General features: G+C 44.0%; 2 protein-coding genes across 3 annotated transcripts in view; one reads left to right on the forward strand and one right to left on the reverse strand.

Annotated features, from left to right (window-relative positions):
* Positions 1-1,587: 1,587 nt before the first annotated feature.
* LOC112257300 (sorting nexin-18) lies at positions 1,588-6,786 on the reverse strand. The gene is made up of 2 exons (XM_024430790.2): positions 4,934-6,786; positions 1,588-1,908 (listed from the first exon to the last, which is right to left on the reverse strand). Exons 1-2 carry the CDS (start codon positions 6,408-6,410, stop codon positions 1,670-1,672), a joined length of 1,716 nt encoding a protein of 571 aa, XP_024286558.1. The 5' UTR covers positions 6,411-6,786; the 3' UTR covers positions 1,588-1,669.
* Positions 6,787-7,605: 819 nt separating this feature from the next.
* arl15b (ADP-ribosylation factor-like 15b) overlaps positions 7,606-22,154 on the forward strand; it is a 68,349-nt gene continuing 53,800 nt past the window's right edge. The window contains exon 1 of one of the 2 annotated variants that reach the window (XM_024430792.2): positions 7,606-8,071. In XM_024430792.2, the coding sequence (XP_024286560.1) occupies positions 8,060-8,071 (12 nt within the window). In that variant the 5' untranslated portion in view covers positions 7,606-8,059. The remainder of the gene's footprint in view (positions 8,072-22,154) is intronic. The other variant, XM_024430791.2, reaches the window with a different exon arrangement.

Raw genomic sequence — 22,154 nt, forward strand, 5'->3', positions numbered from 1 at the left:
CCTCATCCTCTCTTTATCCCTCTGTATCCACCCTCCTCTCCCTTAGTCCCCCTCCTCCTCTCTTCATCCCTCTGTATCCACCCTCCTCTCCCTTAGTCCCCCCTCCTCTCCTCATCCCTCTGTATCCACCCTCCTCTCTCCCTTAGTCCCCCTCCTCTCCTCATCCCTCTGTATCCACCCTCCTCTCTCCCTTAGTCCCCCTCTCCTCTCTTCATCACTCTGTATCCACCCTCCTCTCTCTCCCTTAGTCCCCCTCCTCCTCTCTTCATCCCTCTGTATCCCCCTCCTCTCCCTTAGTCCCCCTCCTCCTCTCTTCATCTCTCTGTATCCACCCTCCTCTCTCTCCCTTAGTCCCCCTCCTCCTCTCTTCATCCCTCTGTATCCACCCTCCTCTCTCTCCTCTCTCTCCCTTAGTCCCCCTCCTCTCCTCATCCCTCTGTATCCACCCTCCTCTCTCCCTTAGTCCCCCTCCTCTCCTCATCCCTCTGTATCCACCCTCCTCTCTCCCTTAGTCCCCCTCCTCCTCTCTTCATCCCTCTGTATCCACCCTCCTCTCTCTCCCTTAGTCCCCCTCCTCCTCTCTTCATCCCTCTGTATCCACCCTCCTCTCTCTCCCTTAGTCCCCCTCCTCCTCTCTTCATCCCTCTGTATCCACCCTCCTCTCTCTCCCTTAGTCCCCCTCCTCCTCTCTTTATCCCTCTGTATCCACCCTCCTCTCTCTCCCTTAGTCCGCCCTCCTCCTCTCTTTATCCCTCTGTATCCACCCTCCTCTCTCTCCCTTAGTCCCCCTCCTCCTCTCTTTATCCCTCTGTATCCACCCTCCTCTCCCTTAGTCCCCCTCCTCCTCTCTTCATCCCTCTGTATCCACCCTCCTCTCCCTTAGTCCCCCTCCTCCTCTCTTCATCCCTCTGTATCCACCCTCCTCTCTCTCCCTTAGTCCCCCCTCTCCTCTCTTCATCCCTCTGTATCCACCCTCCTCTCTCTCCCCTTAGTCCCCCTCCTCCTCTCTTCATCCCTCTGTATCCACCCTCCTCTCTCTCCCTTAGTCCCCCTCCTCCTCTCTTTATCCCTCTGTATCCACCCTCCTCTCTCTCCCTTAGTCCCCCTCCTCCTCTCTTTATCCCTCTGTATCCACCCTCCTCTCTCTCCCTTAGTCCCCCTCCTCCTCTCTTTATCCCTCTGTATCCACCCTCCTCTCCCTTAGTCCCCCTCCTCCTCTCTTCATCCCTCTGTATCCACCCTCCTCTCCCTTAGTCCCCCTCCTCCTCTCTTCATCCCTGTATCCACCCTCCTCTCCCTTAGTCCCCCTCCTCCTCTCTTCATCCCTCTGTATCCACCCTCCTCTCCCTTAGTCCCCCTCCTCCTCTCTTCATCCCTCTGTATCCACCCTCCTCTCTCTCCCTTAGTCCCCCTCCTCCTCTCTTCATCCCTCTGTATCCACCCTCCTCTCTCTCCCTTAGTCCCCCTCCTCCTCTCTTCATCCCTCTGTATCCACCCTCCTCTCTCTCCCTTAGTCCCCCTCCTCTCCTCATCCCTCTGTATCCACCCTCCTCTCCCTTAGTCCCCCTCCTCCTCTCTTTATCCCTCTGTATCCACCCTCCTCTCTCTCCCTTAGTCCCCCCTCCTCCTCTCTTTATCCCTCTGTATCCATGCTCCTCTCTCCAGTGCCTTATATGATATCCTCATCGTACTTCTGCAGTGCCTCTTCTAGCTTCCCAGTGATCTTCTGGAAGAAGATGATTTGCTGCTGGAGGTGGTGTTGCATCTGGGTCTTGAAGTCACGTACGCGTGTACGGTGAAAGTGCTGGATCTCAGCCAGTGTGGCGCAGGAAATTATGTTACAACGCTCGTTGATGGTTGATCCCTCCCCTTCTTGTTTCTGGCACTCCTTCACTTTGGTAAGGGCACCTGGGGAGATAGGTGGAGGAGAGAAAGAAGGAGATGGAATGGGAGAAATATGAGTGGGGAAAGGGTTCGAGAGAAGGGTATCAAAGGTATTCCTATTAATGGTGAAAAGGAAAAGGCCATATTTAGTCAAGCAAACTCTGGTTGAATCATGAATCTGTACCTTTGACAAGTTTTAACATGACTCAGAAAGAAGAGTTGACCATTGGTTTCATTCCCTCTGCTCTCTGTCCATATAGTAGCAGACTAAAGCCAATGCTCCGTGGTGGCACTCACACATAGTTATAATCGTCTAATTCAAAGCAGTCTGTTTGGTTTACAGCTGATTACACTGTGGAGTACTGTGGCTAAATGGTTATCAACGGCCACAAACACTGAACAACCTATTTATAAGTGAATAGCTAAGAACAGCAATTGTTGCAATGAGATATGAACAATTAAATTGTTGCCGTGAAGGACACATACACTACATGACCAAAAGTATATGGACACCTGCTGGTCGAACATCTCATTTCAAAATCATGGGCATTAATATGCCTCCACTCTTCTGGGAAGACTTTCCACTAGATTTTTGAACATTGTGGCGGGGATTTGCTTCCATTCAGCCACAAGAGCATTAGTAAGTTCGGGCACTGATGTTGGGCAATTACGCCTGGCTCGCAGTCCCTGTTCCAATTCATCCCAAAGGTTTTTGATGGGGTTGAGGTCAGGGCTCTGTGCAGGCCAGTCAAGTTCTTCCACACCAATCTTGACAAACCATTTCTGTTCTGGACCTTGATTTGGGCACTTGGCATTTTCATGCTGAAACAGCAAAGGGCCTTCCCCAAATGTTTACCATTAAGGTGGAAGCACAGAATCGTCTAGAATGTCATTGTATGCTGTAGCGTTAAGATTTCCCTTCACTGGAACTAAGGTGCCTAGCCCAAACCATGAAAAACAGCCCCAGACCATTATTCCTTCTCCACCAAACTTTACAGTTGGCACTATGCATTGGGGCAGGTAGCATTCTCCTGGCATCCACCAAACCCAGATTCGTCTGTCGGACTGGACTGCCAGATAGTGAAGCGTGATTCATCACTCCAGAGAATACGTTTCCACTGCTCCAGAGTTCAATGGCGGTTAGGTTTACACCATTCCACCCAACGCTTGGCATTACGCATGGTGATCTTAGGCTTGTGTGTGGCTGCTCGGCCATGGAAACCCATTTCCGATGAACAGCTATTGTGCTGACGTTGCTTCCAGAGGCAGTTTGGAACTCAGTAGTGAGTTTTGCAACCGAGGACAGACAATTTTTACTCACTTCAGCACTCTGCGGTCCCGTTCTGTGAGCTTGTGTGGCCTACCACCTTACGGCTGAGCCGTTATTGCTCCTAGGTGTTGCCACTTCACAATAACAGCACTTACAGTTGACCGGGGCAGCTCTAGCAGGGCAGAAATTTAATGAACTGACTTGTTGGAAAGTAACCTTTATTTAACTAGGCAAGTCAGTTAAGAACAAAATTCTTACTTACAATGACGAACGACCCGGCCATTCTACTGCCAATGTTTGTCTCTGGAGATTGCATGGCCGTGTGCTCGATTTTATACACCTGTCAGCAATGGATGTGGCTGAAATAGCAGAATCCACTAATTTGAAGGGGTGTTCACATACTTTGTATATATAGTGTACTTGAGCTCTGAATGTGCAAGTGGAAGATTAACCTAAAGACTTTTCCGCTGCTTTAGTGAACACCGTTATCTACAGCCATTAGACTCCAGGCCTTATCTGGGGAATATAAATCAACACGCGCACACACACACACACACACACACACACACACACACACACACACACACACACACACACACGCACACGCACACGCACACACACACACACACACACACACACACACACATGCAGACACACACACACACACACACATGCAGACACACACACACACACACATGCAGACACACACACACACACACACACACACACACATGCAGACACACACACACACACATGTAGACACACACATGCAGACACACACACACACGCACACACACACATGCAGACACACACACACACACACACACACACACACACACACACACACACACATGCAGGCACACACTTGGATGAATGAATATACTAATGATATTAAATTAAATTGGACTTATTTTATTTTCGGCACTTGCATGCAATCACAGAGCCAGAGCACCATTAAGCTGAACTTCTGCACCGGTGCTAGTGGGAAGAAATGTGTCCAGGCAATATTGTGCATCAGCTCCCCAGATCCCCACCCTTGGAGAGGAAAATCACTTAATCCTAAGGCTATTCCGCATTCCAATATTCCCAGGGAAACGCTGGACAAGAGGCCCCGGAATCTCCTTCTAATTCTATGCCGATGTAGGCTAACACAACCTTCAATGTCACAACTGAACTTGGACAACATAGCATGTTACAAAACGGCACCCAAAATGTATGTGCCTACTATTTAACAAATCTATTACAAAGTGACAAATAAGAGAACGCTGCATCCATTCGTAAAATGAGAACTAAAGAGTTCTGTTGGTAACCACGTTTCCTTCAAGACTATGCCTAGCTTTAAGAGCCCTGAGCTGTGATTATAGTCCAAAACTCTGATCTCACTCTCTTCATTGGGTGTGAGACAAAACTCTCAAATCTCTCTTTCAGGACAGAGAATGAAATGTCATGCCTCAAGGCCATATTCTTCAGCATTACTCAACAGAGAACACTGTGAAAGCAAACTTTTGCCAGGGTGCACAAAAGTTGTACATAATACAAAACATGTGTGTGTCATGTTACATGATCTGAAGTAATGTTCAAAACACAAAACATTTTGCTGCGAGGGATATCCAGGAAAGACAAGGCAAAATGGGTTTTTCTTCATCATCAACATAGCATGACCCCTAGAAATAGAATGCCTATGAGAGTGCAGCTAAATTGCAACGTTTAGAGGGTCTTTGACCATTCTATGGACTCTATTTCTAGAGCAGAGACAGCTGTGACATAATCATACGGTACCTTTCTGAACATGGATGATATCAGGATAGTTGGCCAGGTGTCCCTTGTACAGGTCCAGCAGATCCGATATGGGGTCCAAATCCTGTCTGGGCTGCTCAGCAAAGTAGTCTCCTATAGCCTCGTAGGCCTCTCCTGTGAATGCTATGGCACGGTTCAGTCCTACAGAATAGGACTGCTGGTCCATCTCAAAGGCTTGGCCCAACAGTTTGAAAGACTGACCCACTTTCTGATACTCTTTCTTAAATCCGGTGATCTGCTTCCGGGCAAACTCGTTGATGGTGGCGTTCACCACTAGGCAGTTGTCATCCATCTTCCTGGTGAAGGCTTTAAACCCATCGACCTTGTTCTCTACCTCCTGTAGGTCCAGTGGAACAGCCGGGGTGGAGATGGTCAGGAAGAAGTTAGCGCCAGTCAACTCATCCTTCTCTGCCTTTCTCTTGCCCATCTTCCACGTCTTCTCGTCTGTGCTGGGGCAGGTGAGGAAGTGCTGGAACACGTCACATCTAGCCAGGACAGGGTGGCTCGTCATGTGGTTCATCCACCATATCAAACCTTTTCTGCGTTTGGAGACAAAGTCCTGTTCAAAGCGCCCAGTGGCCTGTTTCTCAGGCAGATGGGGGACTGAGATGACAGGGAAGCGTTCCACAAGTCGAGCGTAGAGCCAGTCAAAGTGCTTGTATCTTCTATTCACCTGGCTCTGGGTGTGGGATGGAGTCAGTCTGTATGACATGTAACTCTTCATGCCTTTGAATTTTGTCTGTTTGGTGGGGTCATCGATGGAGCAGGCAAACGGGTATGGGTCTTCCTGCCACTCTGGTCCATACTGCCCCATGACAACACAGATCTTGTCCCCATCTTTGACAAAGGCAGCCGCCTCGCCCAATACAAAAGCCTCTCCGCCAGATTTCACAAAGGTTGAGAACCTGTTGAGGTTTTTACCTATTGTTGCTGAACTTTTGGCTTGGGAACTGTCACGTCTCCCAGGCAACGAAGTAGTCACTGTGTATGCTGTGGAACTAGTTCCATCATTGTCATGTTTAGTTCCGGGCTCAGCCCCCACAGTAGAGCTGTCATCCCAGTCATCATCCCAGTCATCATCACTACCTTGACTGGTCTGGTAACCATGGCGCTGGGGAATTTGCACAGGATAAGCGGAGTGGGTCGGATCTTTAATGTTCTCAGCACGAGAGTGGGACTGGGAATAGTATGATGAATCATATCCACTTGATGGGGAGTCGGGTTGACCTTGATCCGCCGATATGCCATTATTGTTGGACGAGATGTCAGATGATTCATTTCTGAGAATCTCCACGTATGAGGCTGGAAAAAGACCAGTATCCCCTCTGCTGTTTGTTCCCTCTAGCCATCCCTCTATGTCTTGTTCGCTGTATAAAGTAACAACTTCGTTCTCAGTAATCGATATCTCACCTAGATTTTCCGAACTAAAGTCGTACAAGGCTTTTGCCCTAAACGCCATAGTTTATAACACAAACAACTGAGCAGCGCGCGACCGAGTCCTGATAGACTATTAATTAGTCATGCGAGCGAGCCATCGGACCACCGTATCACTTTGTATTCAGCACCAAACTCTTTTTTTAGTTTTAGTTCTTTGCAATCGGGCTGTAGAATATCGTCCGAAAATAAATGTCAAGTTGTAAAACATGCGCTTGTATCCTCTGTAGTCTAATCGCATGCGTGAAAGTCAAATAACAATGTCTTCTTTTTCTTCATGAAAAGGTACAACCGAGAAAGTCCTATTCCAGATGCTAAAGGCTCGTAACAGGACTAGTCCGCAGACGAAAGAACCCAGAATAATCGAGGGTGGAGCTAGTTCTAGGCTACATATAACCACTGAGATATGCATTCAGTAGGCAACACAGCAGCCAGCAATAAGTTTGGTCAAGTTTCCTTATTGGTACAATGATGTCATATTTTTACGAAGAGCATATCGTTATAACGATGTTATAATACAATTTTATTTCATGCTGCATTCAGAGCTTCAAGCCACTGGAGTCTGCCTGTTTCACAATTTTCAAAGGATTAAAGCATTTGCAACATCTGGTGGAGCCTCTATAGCCAGGATATATCTTTGTTCTGTTTAAATAATCAATGTCTCCATATTTGTTATTTCATTCAAGTAGACCAAGAATATTTAAAACCTCAAATTATACCGTGACTGTGATCATGCAACATATAACGTCTGTGAAGTTTAACATAGTTTTTAAAAATCTGTTATCTGTGCTGTTAGCCCATGTTTGATATTTGAAAAATGTATTTACTTTGTGCCATGTCGGCCCATATTTGATGTTTGAAAAAGGTCATCCTCGTATTCATTGTTAAATTGTATTTTTTTTATTTTTAATTAGGCTTCATATATCCCTAATCATAAAATAGTTTGTTTGCTCACAGAGCTCTGGTGTATCGTCACGTATTAACCACTAGAGGTCCCTACACGCACATTATTAGAGAAGGAATGACATTTTCTCACTTCGAGGCTAAGTTTAATTGTCATATTTTTGTAAAAATAACCTTGCTAGATTTAAATAGTGTAGCGGATGGGACAGCCCTGCAGAAAGGTAACATCAGTAAAGTAAACGAAGCGTCTACTGTACAAAGTCACGTGACGTCTAGTGACAAGCGGGGGGATGTCATAAAATCCAAGAAAACTAACTTGTGTACGCTTCCGGGATATCACCAAGTTTCGACACGGTGGTTGAGGTTTTGATTTGAACCACTCAGAAGTTACTCTATAGTATAGCATCAAATCATTGTTACTTTGATGTATAGAATTTTAAACGTTTGTAATATAAATCATATAGGAATCCTATGACCGGATCTAACCAAATTAAGACTAGCCGATTATCGCAGTTTCGCTCGAATATCTTTCATTACGCATCGCATGAAAACGCTTTCCATATTTCCTGCAACATTGTGTGTATCCTACAGTCCAAACTCGGATTCTTGCTAGACACCAAAACAAAACCATTTGAAAAGAAGGCCGTGCATAGAATTCCGAGTGTACATTTAGCCTAGCTAGTTTAGGAGAAAATAGTGGTTTACCTGGAATACGCCAACCACCAACCAATTTCTGTTTTGGGAGAGCACGTCAAGCTACCAAAGTATTTCATGGATTTTCTGGTATGGTATTTTTCTTTGATTGTCATGCTGTCATATGAGGCTCTGTCTGTGGCTTTATTTTCGATTTAGCATAGGCTAATTCCCCCTCCCCCTTCAAAAAACAAACAAAAATAAATAAATAATAATTGAGCACTGAGGGATTTGGAGGCTCAGTCTAGTTTTGGAGAACCCAGTACAAGGGTCAATCTATCTGGTCTGGTTGGTGGAACACTCGTTCCTTGGCCATTAGGATAACCAACAAAATTGCAACCATTGCAGCTGGGCCAAACAATATTGGACCTCCCTTCTATTTGGTTTTGTGATTCAGTTTTGAGCCACAGTAGTGTAGTCATACTGTCGGGTAATGATGTCAGACTGAGATTATTATCTGGGGAGGAGTCACCAGTAGGCCAGCTGTTTAAAGCTTGACTTTCCTCATTCTTATATTTTGACACATTTTGGGGGCTTAATCATATCTCTTTCTGCGTGTATGTGTGTGTGCACGCTGTTGTAAACACAAACCCATGAGAAAAACACATGTCAACATCTGCCTTCCAAATCTATCACATCTGTAGGAGATACCCTAAAAAATAGCAAACGATTGTGTCACACAGGGGGTGTGGTAATGTCATTTAGAGGTCTGATGACATTTCAGGGGTCAGCGTGGGGTATGTTGGACATGACAAGATAGTGGCTATCTGTAACAGGGTGGGGGGTGTACTCTATAACAGACTTGTTTTGCTGTGTTCGGGGGCTAGCCTATATCCCATCTATACACGTTGGGGTTTTGACCTGGCGTTGTGACTGTCTGTTGTCCCTTGATCTGTAAAGTGTTTTCTCCAATGGGAACAACCGATAAGAGGTTTTCGTAGGATGGAGCATTTCCTCAAGAAAGGAAGGAAGGCTGCTTAAAATAGCTCAACATGTAGGCTGCAAACCAAGGGAGAAAGGACAAAGATGATGAACCTGCAGTATTGTACAGGCCCACATTTACACTTTACATTTTATTCATTTAGCAGACGCTCTTATCCAGAGCGACTTAAAGAAGCATGGAGCCAGTAACCAAAAGGTCGCTGGTTCGAATACCCTAGCAGATAAGGTGAAACAAGTGTTGATGTGCCCTTGAGCAAGGTACTTAACCCTAATTTGCTCCAGGAGCACTGTACTACAATGGCTGACCCTGTAAAACAACACATTTCACTGCACCTATCTGGTGTATGTGACAAAATATATATATATATTTCACCTAGTCGGTTCGAAGATTCAAACCAAAAAGAATCGACCTTTTTGGCCCAATGCTCTTAACCAATGGTGTAAAGTGCTTACTTAACTAGTTTTTTGGGGTATCTGTACTTTACATTTCTATTTTTGCCAACTTTCACTTTTACTTCTACATTCCTAAAGAAAATAATGTACTTTTACTCCATACATTTTCCCTGACACCCAAAAGTACTCGTTACATTTTGGGCGGTGGGTAGCCTAGTGGTTAGAGCGTTGTACTAGTAACTGAAAGGTTGCTAGATCGAATCCCCGAGTTGACAAGGTAAAAATCTGTCATTCTGCCCCTGGACAAGGCAGTTAACCCACTGTTCCTAGACCAGTTAACCCACTGTTCTTAGGCCGTCATTGTAAATAAGAATTTGTTCTTAACCGACTTGCCTAGTTAAATAAAAAGTACTTGTTACAATTTGATTGGAAAATAGTCTAATTCACACACTTGTCAAGATAACATCCCTATTGCCTCTGATCTGGTGGACTCACATAACACAAATTCTTTGTTTGTAAATTATGTCTGAGTGTTGGAGTGTGCCCCTGGCTATCTGTCCAAAAAGTTTGAAATGGTTTGTACTTAAGTACATTTTAGAAATTCCATTTACTTAAAAAAATATATATATAGTTAAAAAAATAAACTTCTCAATTTCAACATATCCAATTGGTAGTTACAGTATTGTCCCATCGCTGCAACCTCCGTACGGAATCGGGAGAGGCGAAGGTTGAGAGTCGTGCGTCCCCCGCCAAGCCGCATGGCTTCTTGACACAATGCACTCTTAACCCGGACGCCAGCACCAATGTGTCGGAAGAAACACAGTACACCTGGTGACCGTGTCAGCGCGCATGCGCCCGCCCCACCACAGGAGTCGCTGGAGCACAATGGACCATGGACATCCCGGCCGGCCTAACCCGGACGACGCTGGGCCAATTGTGCGTCTCCTCATGGGTCTCCCAGTCATGGCTGGCTGCGACACAGTTCGGTATCGAACCAGGATCTGTAGTAACGTAGTTAGTAGTGTGATGCAGTACCTTAGACCACTGCACCATTCAGGAGGCCCCATTCCATTTACTTTTGATACTTAAGTATATTTAAAACCAAATATTTGTAAACTTTTACTCTAAGTATTTTACTTAGTGACTTTCACTCTTACTTAAGTAATTTTCTATTAAGTTACCTTTACTTTTACTCAAGTATGACAAAGTACTTTTCCCACTAGGCTACATTGCACCACTAGACCTAGACTTGTATGTCTCTGCAAATCCCACCACTAGCTCTCTTGGTCGTCAAGGAAAAAGTCCTGTAGTCAGAGAGCCCCCTTCTCTTAGACTATTTGTGATGAAGTCTTCTCCTTGTAACCAGACCCTCTCCAGGCATACGTGGACTGTTGTAAACATGCCTGTGTTTTGACTTAAAAAGGGAATGTTTAGGTAACAACTCCAAAAATCTTGGGTGTTCTCCTTTGTCATTTGATTTGGGGCAATTCCACGGTAACAGAGACTCACAATACATGTCAAGCCATTGATTGCAAAGTTTAACAAACCATACACCTATATGCGGAAGTCTACTTTTAACAATTGCCACCAAAATATTTTTACTAAAACACATTTACTTGAGGAGCAGTGCAGATGCAAAGTTTTGTAACAGAACATTTATTGGGGTTGACATCCATACAAACATCATACTCAGATTTTTTTATCTCAACATAGTGTAAAATACTCATATAAACAATAACCTAAATGTAGGCACATTTTGATGGGGGCAATGAGGAGACTTGGTATCATTCCCCACGGCCCTTTCCCCCACGCGTTTCCATGGAAATTCTGTAGTTTTTCCCTGAGTTGGATTGACCTCTACCACCTCTATACAGAAATGCATCCTTATGAGTGTATTCTCTAAATGGGGATGTATTTTCAATAGGTACAAAAAGGTAGAAATATGTAATATCCTTCTTTTGAATGTTTAGGTATAATTCTACACACTGGCTATTATTCTAATTATCTCCGCCCCCAAACAAGACCAAATATGGTTGGTCCAGACATGACAAAATCTTTACCAATCATAGACGTCTATGTTTCACAATACAGCCCAGCAAAAACACAGTAAAGTACAGTAGAGTTCAGTACAGGTCAGTAGAGCAAAGTACAGTAAAGTATGAGTTCAGCACAATGGAGTATATTTCAGCACAGTAGATACAAGTAGAGTGTAGTTCAGTAGAATATAGGCCATTATATCATACTGTACTCTAGTCGTGTGCTCCACTGTACTTTACTGAACTATACTCCATTGTACTCTGTACTGTACTGAACTATCCTCCATTGCACTGAACTCTAGTTTACTGTGTTCTACTGCTCCATGCCCCCAGGAGAAGGCTCGGCACAATGGGGGATGACCGTGCCTCTTCCTCCTACGCATCACGCCATTGTAACTCCCTTCCAGATCATCTCAGGGCTGTTCAGACGGTTGGAGGTTTTTAAAGAAGGCCTTAAGACCCATCTCTCTCGGTTGGCCTACCTTTCCCACTAGACTTTGATTGTTGCTTTCATTACATGGTTAGATATATGTTTTGTTTTTTAAAACTATTTTTCTATATTTTATACACTTTGAGATTATTGTAAAATAGAAATCACCTTTAACTGTTTTTATTTTATTATTGATATTATAATTGATCATTGTGGCCAATTCAATTGCAGTCATTGTGGTACAGATTTTTTTTAACGGGACGTATTAATCACTTAAGTCCTAAATTGTTATCAGTAAAAACACTAACTTATTGGACGGTCTTTCTTTCCTTCTACTTCTGTGATCTTTCAGAATCCTGATGGAGCGAAATGAGGAAATATCTTAGATATGTGGGTTTTTGGATACAGAATGACAAGACACTAATACAGAATATTTTGTAATAACTTACCAAAGGCTAATAATTTCTGCAAAACAAAATCTAAATGTTGATATTAGTTGGCAGGGGCCTTTACTGTTATTATTTATTTTTACTTTACATTATTGTTTGGATGTATTTCTAATACCTTTATAAGATGTTTTTTAATTAAGACCCCTTTTCCATCTGTGACACCAGAAATCAAACCCTTTGCTTATTCCATGTTTTTTTTAATGGAAAATGGTTCCCAAAAATATAGACTCTGAGCTTTCATTTGATACCACATTTGATATGCTCCTATGAACTTCACATGTTGGTGCTCATGGGTCCTTTTACATGGAAATGACCTTCCCTAACTTGCAGGGCCATTGGAACTTATTACTGTAACAGACAATGCGGTGATGTGGTATTAGGCCTACACATGGTTGTTCCCAGATCTGTTTGTGTCACGCTAAACAATGACCACAGGAAACAGATCTGGGATCAGGCTAGTGATATTACTCTGAGTCTTCATGGAGAGCAACTGAACCCCACTAGACTACTTGACCAGAAGCAGTAAATACTGTAGTTAAATGAAAGATTAGCCACTCACACTCTAGTCAATTTTCCATAGACTGTGTAGAGGAAACACTTTATTGGAGCACTGCAGTGCATCACAGCTGTTTTAATGGGGTCAAAACGGATCCACAGCTTCCATGGAATCTGGACCCGCTGCCCCTAACAGTTGGCACGGAGACGAGACCAATGTTTTGTTTAACTGGCAGTTGTGTTTTTTCAGAGAGCTGGGCTTCCTCCGCTATCAGAGGTGGATGACACGGTGCTGCTTTTGGGTTTATTTTATTCACATTTTACAACTTCTTTCTTTGCACATCCTCACTCCATTCCTTTCAATTGTTGCATTAGGGACACAGATTCAGTTCTGGGTTTGGCCTGACACAGTGTGTGCTATTCAAAAAAAGGGCCTTTGAGAATGTTCTGCATTGTTATAATCTGACCTCACCTCGCAGAAGGAACAGGTCACCTCCATGAAAGAGGCTGTTGATTTCAGCTGTGCTCTTAAAACACAGTGTGCTTTTTGTTCTCCGGTGGAAGAAATCATCATGATATTATCGATCCCCTTAATTTTTCTCATTACGTGACAAACCGGTAGTATCGTTCAGTAGATGGGAGATTTTGTCCTGGCAAGGATAGACAACTAACTCTGCCCTTGATTGGGTCCCAAATAACACCCTATTTCCAATATAGTGCACTACTATGGGTCCTGGTCAAAAGTAGTGCACTAAATAGGGAATAGTGTGCCATTTAGGTTGTAGACCATCTGTTTAACGCTGCTGGTCAGATGGTGACGTTTGACTCCTGAACAGATTCTAGTGTCCACAGTGACCTGAATGACGGAGCAGGGCAATAGGACAAAATATCCACACACAGTTGACGTCATGGCCTCAAATCACGCATGCCTAGTTTTGTAACACAGATCTTGAAAATGATCAGAGATAGGCCAAACGCATAGAGATCACAGCCATATAGCCTGCATAAATGTAATCTAAATAAGCTATCTAAATATGGGTCTGGTATCATGTGGGGAATCAGTCGCACCTTATCATTTCAATGGCAGTGTTTTCATTTGTTGCCAAAGGCTCTTGGGAAGACATCTGTGTATAGTAGGCTACATTGTCTGTTTACGAAAACTGCCTACTCTTGGATATACTTCATCCTGTTTGAGAAGTGAGGTAATTTTGGAACTAGTCTTAATTTCATCTCTTTCTATGGATGGAATTAAGAACCACCGGTGTAAACAGTTCTGTTCTATAGTCTCAGATTCCACTATTTTCCTCTCACTCATTAAGAAAATATGTAACTTCCTTGACTAGTGCATCTGTAGTCTCCTGGGACTGTCCTCTCTTGCCACTGGGCACAAATTGGTTGAATCCATAACGTCTCAATATAATCGTTCAACATATTGTGATGTGGGATCTATGTGGAAAATACAATGGATTTGAACAAATGAATCAATGTAGTAAAACTGTTTTGAGGGTAACATTTTACTACAGGATTATGTCATCATGGTAACCACATTTCAACAGATTTTATACAAGAATTGTCTATGTTGAATTTGTACCTTTTAAAACAATGTCAGATCTTCAACGTTATATCCACTATTAAAAAAAATAAGCTGGGCAATACCTACTGGAGATATATCTATATACAGCTACTCTTTGGTCTCGCATCCAGAGTTTAACCAAGCCCATTTTAGCTATCATATTGTCACTTTCAAATGTGCTATCGTGAGAATGATTGTTGCGAGATCTCCACTTAAAAACAAAATAGATTCACTGTTGCTCTCGAAGTCATTCCAAAGAGTAGGTTTAAAAGTGCAAATGAAATGTGACCATACTTTATCACTCATTATCATCACATTGCCCAAGGTCTCAACAAATATTATCCACATTGAAATGGTGTGGTGTACCCAATACTAATTAAGCTTGGACTCATCATTTTTTAAATTCACTCAAAGCATCATGGAAAATAGTCCGCCTATATGCCTTCCATTTGTTGTTCGACTTCACCAGCTTTCTGCAGCTCAATGGAATCAGGGTTTGGAAGGACGTTTGACGTTTTCACATGTTGTGTTATGAGGACCTTTCTGATCTTCAAACTAGACATAGATGCTGACAGGGAAATGGAGCAATTGTCTGTGATCCGGTAGTCCAACCCTTTATAGATCAGACAGCCTAGCAGCCATACTGGCCCTTGCCTACACTGCTGCACCACCAGTGTCGTAACTGTCGTTTGATCTAAATTAGTGTGAACAGATGTCCTGTCTCTCCTATACTCTCTCTCTAGCCTCTATTTCCCAGATGAAGTTTCTGAGAGCTGCTGATTGGCTTCGTTGGATTATAACTTTGACTAGAGTCCTCTCCTTTTCCTCCTGCTGCTCTGTCGGTCTCTGTTTGGTCTTTCTCTCTGACTGTCCCCTGTCTGTTGCTGTCAGTGACTCGTTGGTTGTTGAGGAAAGCGCGTCTTTATCCGTGGACAATGTCTGAGTGCATGCATCTCACCCTATGCATTTGCAGGATTGCCGCCTATACTGTAAGTACAATAACATGCGTCTTCAACATAATAGCATTGAACGTATCTTCCTCCCTTTCTTTTGTCCTGTCTGTCTGTTGGTACGTTGATGATAAGTCTCTCCTGTCCTGTCTGTCTGTCTGGTATGTTGATGATAAGTCTCTCCTGTCCTGTCTGTCTGTCTGGTACGTTGATGATAAGTCGCTCCTGTCCTGTCTGTCTGTTGGTACGTTGACGATAAGTCTCTCCTGTCCTGTCTGTTGGTACGTTGACGAGAAGTCTCCCTTTCTCCTGTCCTGTCTGTTGGTACGTTGACGATAAGTCTCTCCTGTCCTGTCTGTTGGTACGTTGATGATAAGTCTCTCCTGTCCTGTCTGTCAGTTGGTACGTTGATGATAAGTCTCTCCTGTCCTGTCTGTCAGTTGGTACGTTGATGATAAGTCTCTCCTGTCCTGTCTGTTGGTACGTTGATGATAAGTCTCTCCTGTCCTGTCTGTCAGTTGGTACGTTGATGATAAGTCTCTCCTGTCCTGTCTGTTGGTACGTTGATGATAAGTCTCTCCTGTCCTGTCTGTCAGTTGGTACGTTGATGATAAGTCTCTCCTGTCCTGTCTGTTGGTACGTTGATGATAAGTCTCTCCTGTCCTGTCTGTCAGTTGGTACGTTGATGATAAGTCTCTCCTGTCCTGTCTGTCAGTTGGTACGTTGACGATAAGTCTCTCCTGTCCTGTCTGTTGGTACGTTGACGATAAGTCTCTCCTGTCCTGTCTGTTGGTACGTTGATGATAAGTCTCCCTTTCTCCTGTCCTGTCTGTTGGTACGTTGATAAGTCTCTCCCTTTCTCCTGTCCTGTCTGTTGGTACGTTGATGATAAGTCTCATGTCAGTTTATAAGTTAGTGTGATTGGCTTCGTTGGCTCATACAGTATATGGCCTCTTTCCTTCTGCCCCACTCTTGACATGTGTGTTGATTGTATAGGTCTGGGGTACTCAACTCTGACCCCACGAAGTCCGGAGCCTACTTGTTTTCTGTTCTACCTGATCATTAATTGCACACACCTGGTGTCCCAGGTCTAAATCAGTCCCTGATTAGAGGGGAACAATGAACACAATGTAGTGGAACTGACTTCAAGGTCCAGAGTTGAGTTTGAGGGGTATAGGTGATTTTACTTGCCTTATACTGTAACTAGAGAGAGCAGTTTGGGCTGAGGTAGAGATCCACCTCTGCTCCATGGCATCTCACCCTCTGCCTCCAGGCAGGTAGGCAGGATTCAAGAAGGCAACTCGAAACAGGTGTGCCCAGGCATGTTTACCTTCAGGATGACAGGAATGGCAGGAGTTTGGAATGTTCTGCTCAAGGACATGGGATGCGGAAGCTACCTGAGCTCTGACATTCCAGCTGTGCTAGGGAAGAATGTTTTGATCTTAGGAGTCAAGAGACAATGTTTCATTCTACTGCTGGTGATTTGATCTTAGGAATGAAATCAAATTGTATTAGTTACATGCGCCGAATACAACACAGTGTGTGTTACAGAAGCCATGAGTAAATAACAGTCATCTGCAATGTGTTAACTAACAGATGCAGTGAACTCCAGCATTTACCTCCTGTGTGTATGAAACGTATAGAAATAAGAATTGAAAAATAGGGGTAGGGTTGTAGAGAATCGAAGGACCATAAACGTAATAAGAAATCTTAGGTGCTGGCTTAAGGCAGGTGGCAACCACCACAGACCGTCCGGTCAGAACAAGGACGAGGCGGATGTCCAGGTTAGGAGGAGTTTAATTGAAGAAGATGTTCACATTCACATCAAATTGTATTTGTCACATGAACCCAACCTTACAGTGAAATGCTTACTTATACAAGCCCTTAACCAACAATGCAGTTAAAAAAAAATACAGATAAGAATAAGAAATAAACGTAACAAGTAATTAAAGAGCAGTAGTAAAATAACAATTAGCGAGACTATATACAGGGGGGTACCGGTACAGAGTCAATGTGCGGGGGCATCGGTTAGTTGAGGTAATATGTACACTACCGTTCAAAAGTTTGGGGTCCCTTAGAAATGTCCTTGTTTTTGAAAGAAAAGCACATTTGTTGTCCTTTAAAATAACATCAAATTGATCAGGAATACAGTGTTAATGTTGTAAATGACCATTGTAGCTGGAAACGGCAGATTTCTAATCCTAGTTTTATTATTTTAAAAGGCTAATTGATCCTTAGAAAACCCTTTTTCAATTATGTTAGCACAGCTGAAAACTTATGCTGATTTAAAGAAGCAATACAACTGACCACCTTTAGACTAGTTGAGTATCTGGAGAATCAGCATTTGTGGGTTCGATTACAGGCTCAAAATGGCCAGAAACAAAGAACTTTCTTCTGAAACTCATCAGTCTATTCTTGTTCTGAGTAATGAAGGCTATTCCATATGAGAAATTGCCAAGAAACTGAAGATCTCGTACAACGCTGTGTACTATTCCTTTCACAGAACAACGCAAACTAGCTCAACCAGACACCTCACACGTCCTCAACTGGCAGCTTCAATGAATAGTACCCGCAAAACACCAGTCTCAATGTCAACAGTGAAGAGGCGACTCCGGGATGCTGGCCTTCTAGGCAGAGTTCCTCTGTCCAGTGTCTGTGTTATTTTGCCCAACTTAATATTTTCTTTTTATTGGCCAGTCTGAGATGTGGCTTTTTCTTTGCAACTCTGCCTAGGCGGCCAGCATCCCGGAGTCGCCTCTTCACTGTTGACGTTAAGACTGGTGTTTTGCGGGTACTATTCAATGAAGCTGTCAGTTGAGGACCTGTGAGGCATCCGTTTCTCAAACTAGACACTCTCATGTACTTGTCCTCTAACTATTTTGGTAGGAGCCAGTTTGCTCTGTTCTGTGAAGGGAGTAGTACAGAGCGTTGTACGAGCTCTTCAATTTCTTGGCAATGTCTCGAATGGAATAGCCTTCATTCCCCCCCTCCCTTTTGTACACTACTGCTACTCGCTGTTTGTTTGTTACCTATGCATAGTCACTTTGCCCCCACCTACATGTAGAGATTACCTCAACTAGCCTGTACCCCCGCACACTGACTCGGTACCGGTGCCCCCTGTATATAGCTGAGTTATTGTTATTCTATTGTTACTTTTTATTATTACCTTTTATTTTTGTCTACTTGGTAAATATTTTCTTCTTGAACTGCACTGTTGTTTAAGGGCTTGTAAGTAAGCATTTCACGGTAAACTATACACTGGTTGTATTCGGCGCATGTGACAAATACAATTTGATTTAATTTGACTGACGAGTTTCAGAAGAAAGTTCTTTGTTTCCGGACATTTTGAGCCTGTAATCGAACCCACAAATGCTCATTCTCCAGATACTCAACAAGACTAAAGAAGGCCAGTTCTATTGCTTCTTTAATTAGCACAACAGTTTTTAGCTGTGCTAACGTAATTGCATAAGGGTTTTCTAATGATCAATTAGCCTTTTTAAAAGAATAAACTTGGATTAGCTAACACAACGTGCCATTGGAACACAGGAGTGATGGTTGCTGATAATATCTACACCTATGTAGATATTCCATAAAAACATCTGCCGTTTCCATCTACAATAGTCATTTACAACATTAACAATGTCTACACTGTATTTCTGATCAATTTGATGTTATTTTAATGGGCCAAAAATGTGCTTTTCTTCAAAAAACAAGGACATTTCTAAGGGACCCCAAACTTTTGAACGGTAGTGTACATGTACATAGAGTTATTAAAGTGACTATGCATAGATGATGACAACAGAGAGTAGCAGCGGTGTAAAAGAGGGGGGTTAAGGCAAATAGTCTGAGTAGCCATTTGATTAGCTGTTCAGGAGTCTTATGGCTTGAGGGTAGAAGCTGTTTACAAGACTCTTGGACCTAGACTTGGCACTCCGGTACCGTTTGCCGTGCGGTAGCAGAGAGAACAGTCTATGACTAGGGTGGCTGGAGTCTTTGACAATTTTTAGGGCCTTCCTCTGACACCGCCTGGTATAGAGGTCCTGGGTGGCAGGAAGCTTGGCCCCAGTGATGTACTGGGCCGTATGCACTACCCTCTGTAGTACCTTGTAGTGGGAGGCCGAGCAGTTGCATACCAGGCAGTGATGCAACCAGTCAAAATGCTCTCGATGGTACAGCTGTAGAACCTTTTGAGGATCTGAAGACCCATGCCAAATCTTTTCAGCCTCCGGAGGGGGAATAGGTTTTGTTGTGCCCTCTTCACGACTGTCTTGGTGTGCTTGGACTATGTTAGTTTGTTGGTGATGTGGACACCAAGGAACTTGAAGCTCTCAACCTGCTCCACTGTAGCCACGTCACTGAGAATGGGGGTGTGCTCGGTCCTCTTTTTCCTTCCTGTAGTCCACAATTATCTCCTTTGTCTTGCTCACGTTGAGGAAGAGGTTGTTGTCCTGGCACCACACGGCCAGGTCTATGACTTCCTCCCTATAGGCTGTCTCATCGTTGTCGGTGATCAGGCCTACCACTGTTGTCATCGGCAAACTTAATGATGGTGTTGGAGTTGTGACTGGCCGTGCAGGAGTTAACAGGAGGGGACTGAGCACGCACCCCTGAGGGGCCCCTGTGTTGAGGATCATCGTGGCGGATGTGTTGTTACCTACCCTTACCACCTGGGGGCAGACTGTCACGAAGTGCAGGATCCAGGAGACAATGCTTCATTCTACTGCTGGTGATTTGGTCTTAGATTTGTGTTGGAGGAGCTAGAGCAATGTGAGTGTGGTAGTTTGCAGGGCTGGTCTGTTTATGTTTATGAGGTTGCATTGTGACATGAAATCCAACCAACGTCATAGTGTGGAAATATCTTCGATGCTGTGCTTAGACTGGACTCAGTAGTTATCAGATGTTCCTTGGCCAGTTGACCTATGAGAGGTGTTGACCTATCAGCAAGCCATCAGATGGAAATATATCTGTTATTATACTGTTATTACATTACACTGGCTGCTTAGTTTAGGCTACACGTTTCAACAGATATGTTTGATTGGTTTTGAATGTGGCTCTGATTAGCTAGGCTAGGCTTTGTGATAAATAGGGCCCAGATTTGGTTGAGTCGCCAGGGCTCGTGGCTGTGTGTGTTAATGTCTGTCATTAGAGCTCTTTGGTCTTTAGTTGGCGTACTAATGGTGTTTTAAAATAGCGTTGTTCTACCTGTTCTCCTGAGGGGAAATGGGATCACCAGCACTTTGCTATAGAGGTCAGACATTATCTTAATTCAACAGCCTCAGAGATCTGTGCTCAATGAACTGGAACAAACAGAGATGGTGGGCTACTCAGAGACCGGACACATAGGCTACAGTAGGCCACTAGGTCTACGATGTAACAACAACATCGCGATACAGCAGGGAATTCAGCAGGGAAAGGTTTAAAACTGTCAGTTGGAGCTTGAAATGGTGGGAAATATTGAAGCCTGTGGTCTCAAATCCCAACCCCTGTTAGGGCCTAGGCTCAGTGGTATGGTCCATCTAGCAACCTACAGTTGGTGGTTCAGTAGAGTGGTGATGTTTGGACTGGGGGAGAATTTTGAATATAGGCTACTGGGCTCCACCCGGCTCAATGCACTTCCTCACTTTGATAAAGCAGGATATGGCAGCCCTGCCAGTCGGTCATTTCACCTTGACTAGGGGAATAACCCACAGTTCAGTTGTTCAGCTGAGAATGACCGTGTCTTTATACCGCCATGGCAACCACCCCTAAGGCCTTCTGGGAAATGAGGGCCTTAACATTTTTACATGAACATTTTAGCCATTTAGCAGATACTCTTATCCAGGGCCACTTACAGGAGCGATTAGGGTTAAGTGGCTTTCTCGAGGGCACAAAGGCAGATTTTTCCCCAAGTTGGCTCTGGGTTCAAATCAATGACCATTCGGTTACTGGCCCAACGCCCTTAACCATTAGGCGACGAACCGCCCAAACAGGACGCAATTGGAGAAAAAATGTGGGAATGTGTGAATGGGTTGGAATGAGCCAATCTGAATGGTCCGTTTTGAGTTAGGGGAAGCGAAGATTGATTGATGTCCGCTTTGTGTTTCTCAGTGATCTGTGCCACTAACCAGGGTGGAGATGTGTGGCTGTGGGAGAGACTTGGGTGGAGGAGGTAGCCTGAATCCCATACTGACTGGTCATTACATTCATAAGGATATTTGAGACTTAATCGAAGGTTAATCGAACCCATTTCGTGAACAGCTTCTGATTTACTCATCTGATGAGCTTCAGATTTAGCTCAAGATTTACCCTCTCATGAACAGTATTCTGTGTGTTTTGGTTGGAATTTGTATTACGATCATAGATTAGCAGGCACTGAGCCTTCAGCCTTAGCTTAGACAGTCTGAATGCAGGGCCAGGGAGAAAAAGGGACTGTAGGGTTGCATCCCAAATGGCATCCTATTCCCTATATATTGTGCACTATTTTTGACCCGGGCCACCTAGAGTTCCATTTGGGTCGCACACTAGCTTTCTCTGCCAAACCAAACAGTCGGCCTCTGAGCTGTGGACAGCAGGGGACCACCTCACAGCTTAGCTCTTAGCAGAGTCTGACACTTGTCCTAACCTCCTGAAATATGAAACAAATCCCTCCTGCTCTCTGTTGCATTAGCACTCTACTTTACCACTGTGTAGAGCGTGAGAGAGAGATGACTGAGAGGAGTAATGTGGGCTAATGTCCTCATGTACACTTCTCCATGTCTCTTGGGTAAGATGGCATAGTAATGTACAGACTTCCTGATTGTCTTGGGGTAGGGTATCACTGAGATATATTATCTCTTTCAGGCAGGTGAGAAAGAAAGGCTTCTTTCTTGTAAAGATTCTAAAGGCTATAGATCAATATTGATGATGTGTCCATTGACAGAAGACCA

The sequence above is a fragment of the Oncorhynchus tshawytscha genome, linkage group LG09 (assembly GCF_018296145.1).
Source record: "Oncorhynchus tshawytscha isolate Ot180627B linkage group LG09, Otsh_v2.0, whole genome shotgun sequence".
NCBI classification, from domain to species: domain Eukaryota; kingdom Metazoa; phylum Chordata; class Actinopteri; order Salmoniformes; family Salmonidae; genus Oncorhynchus; species Oncorhynchus tshawytscha.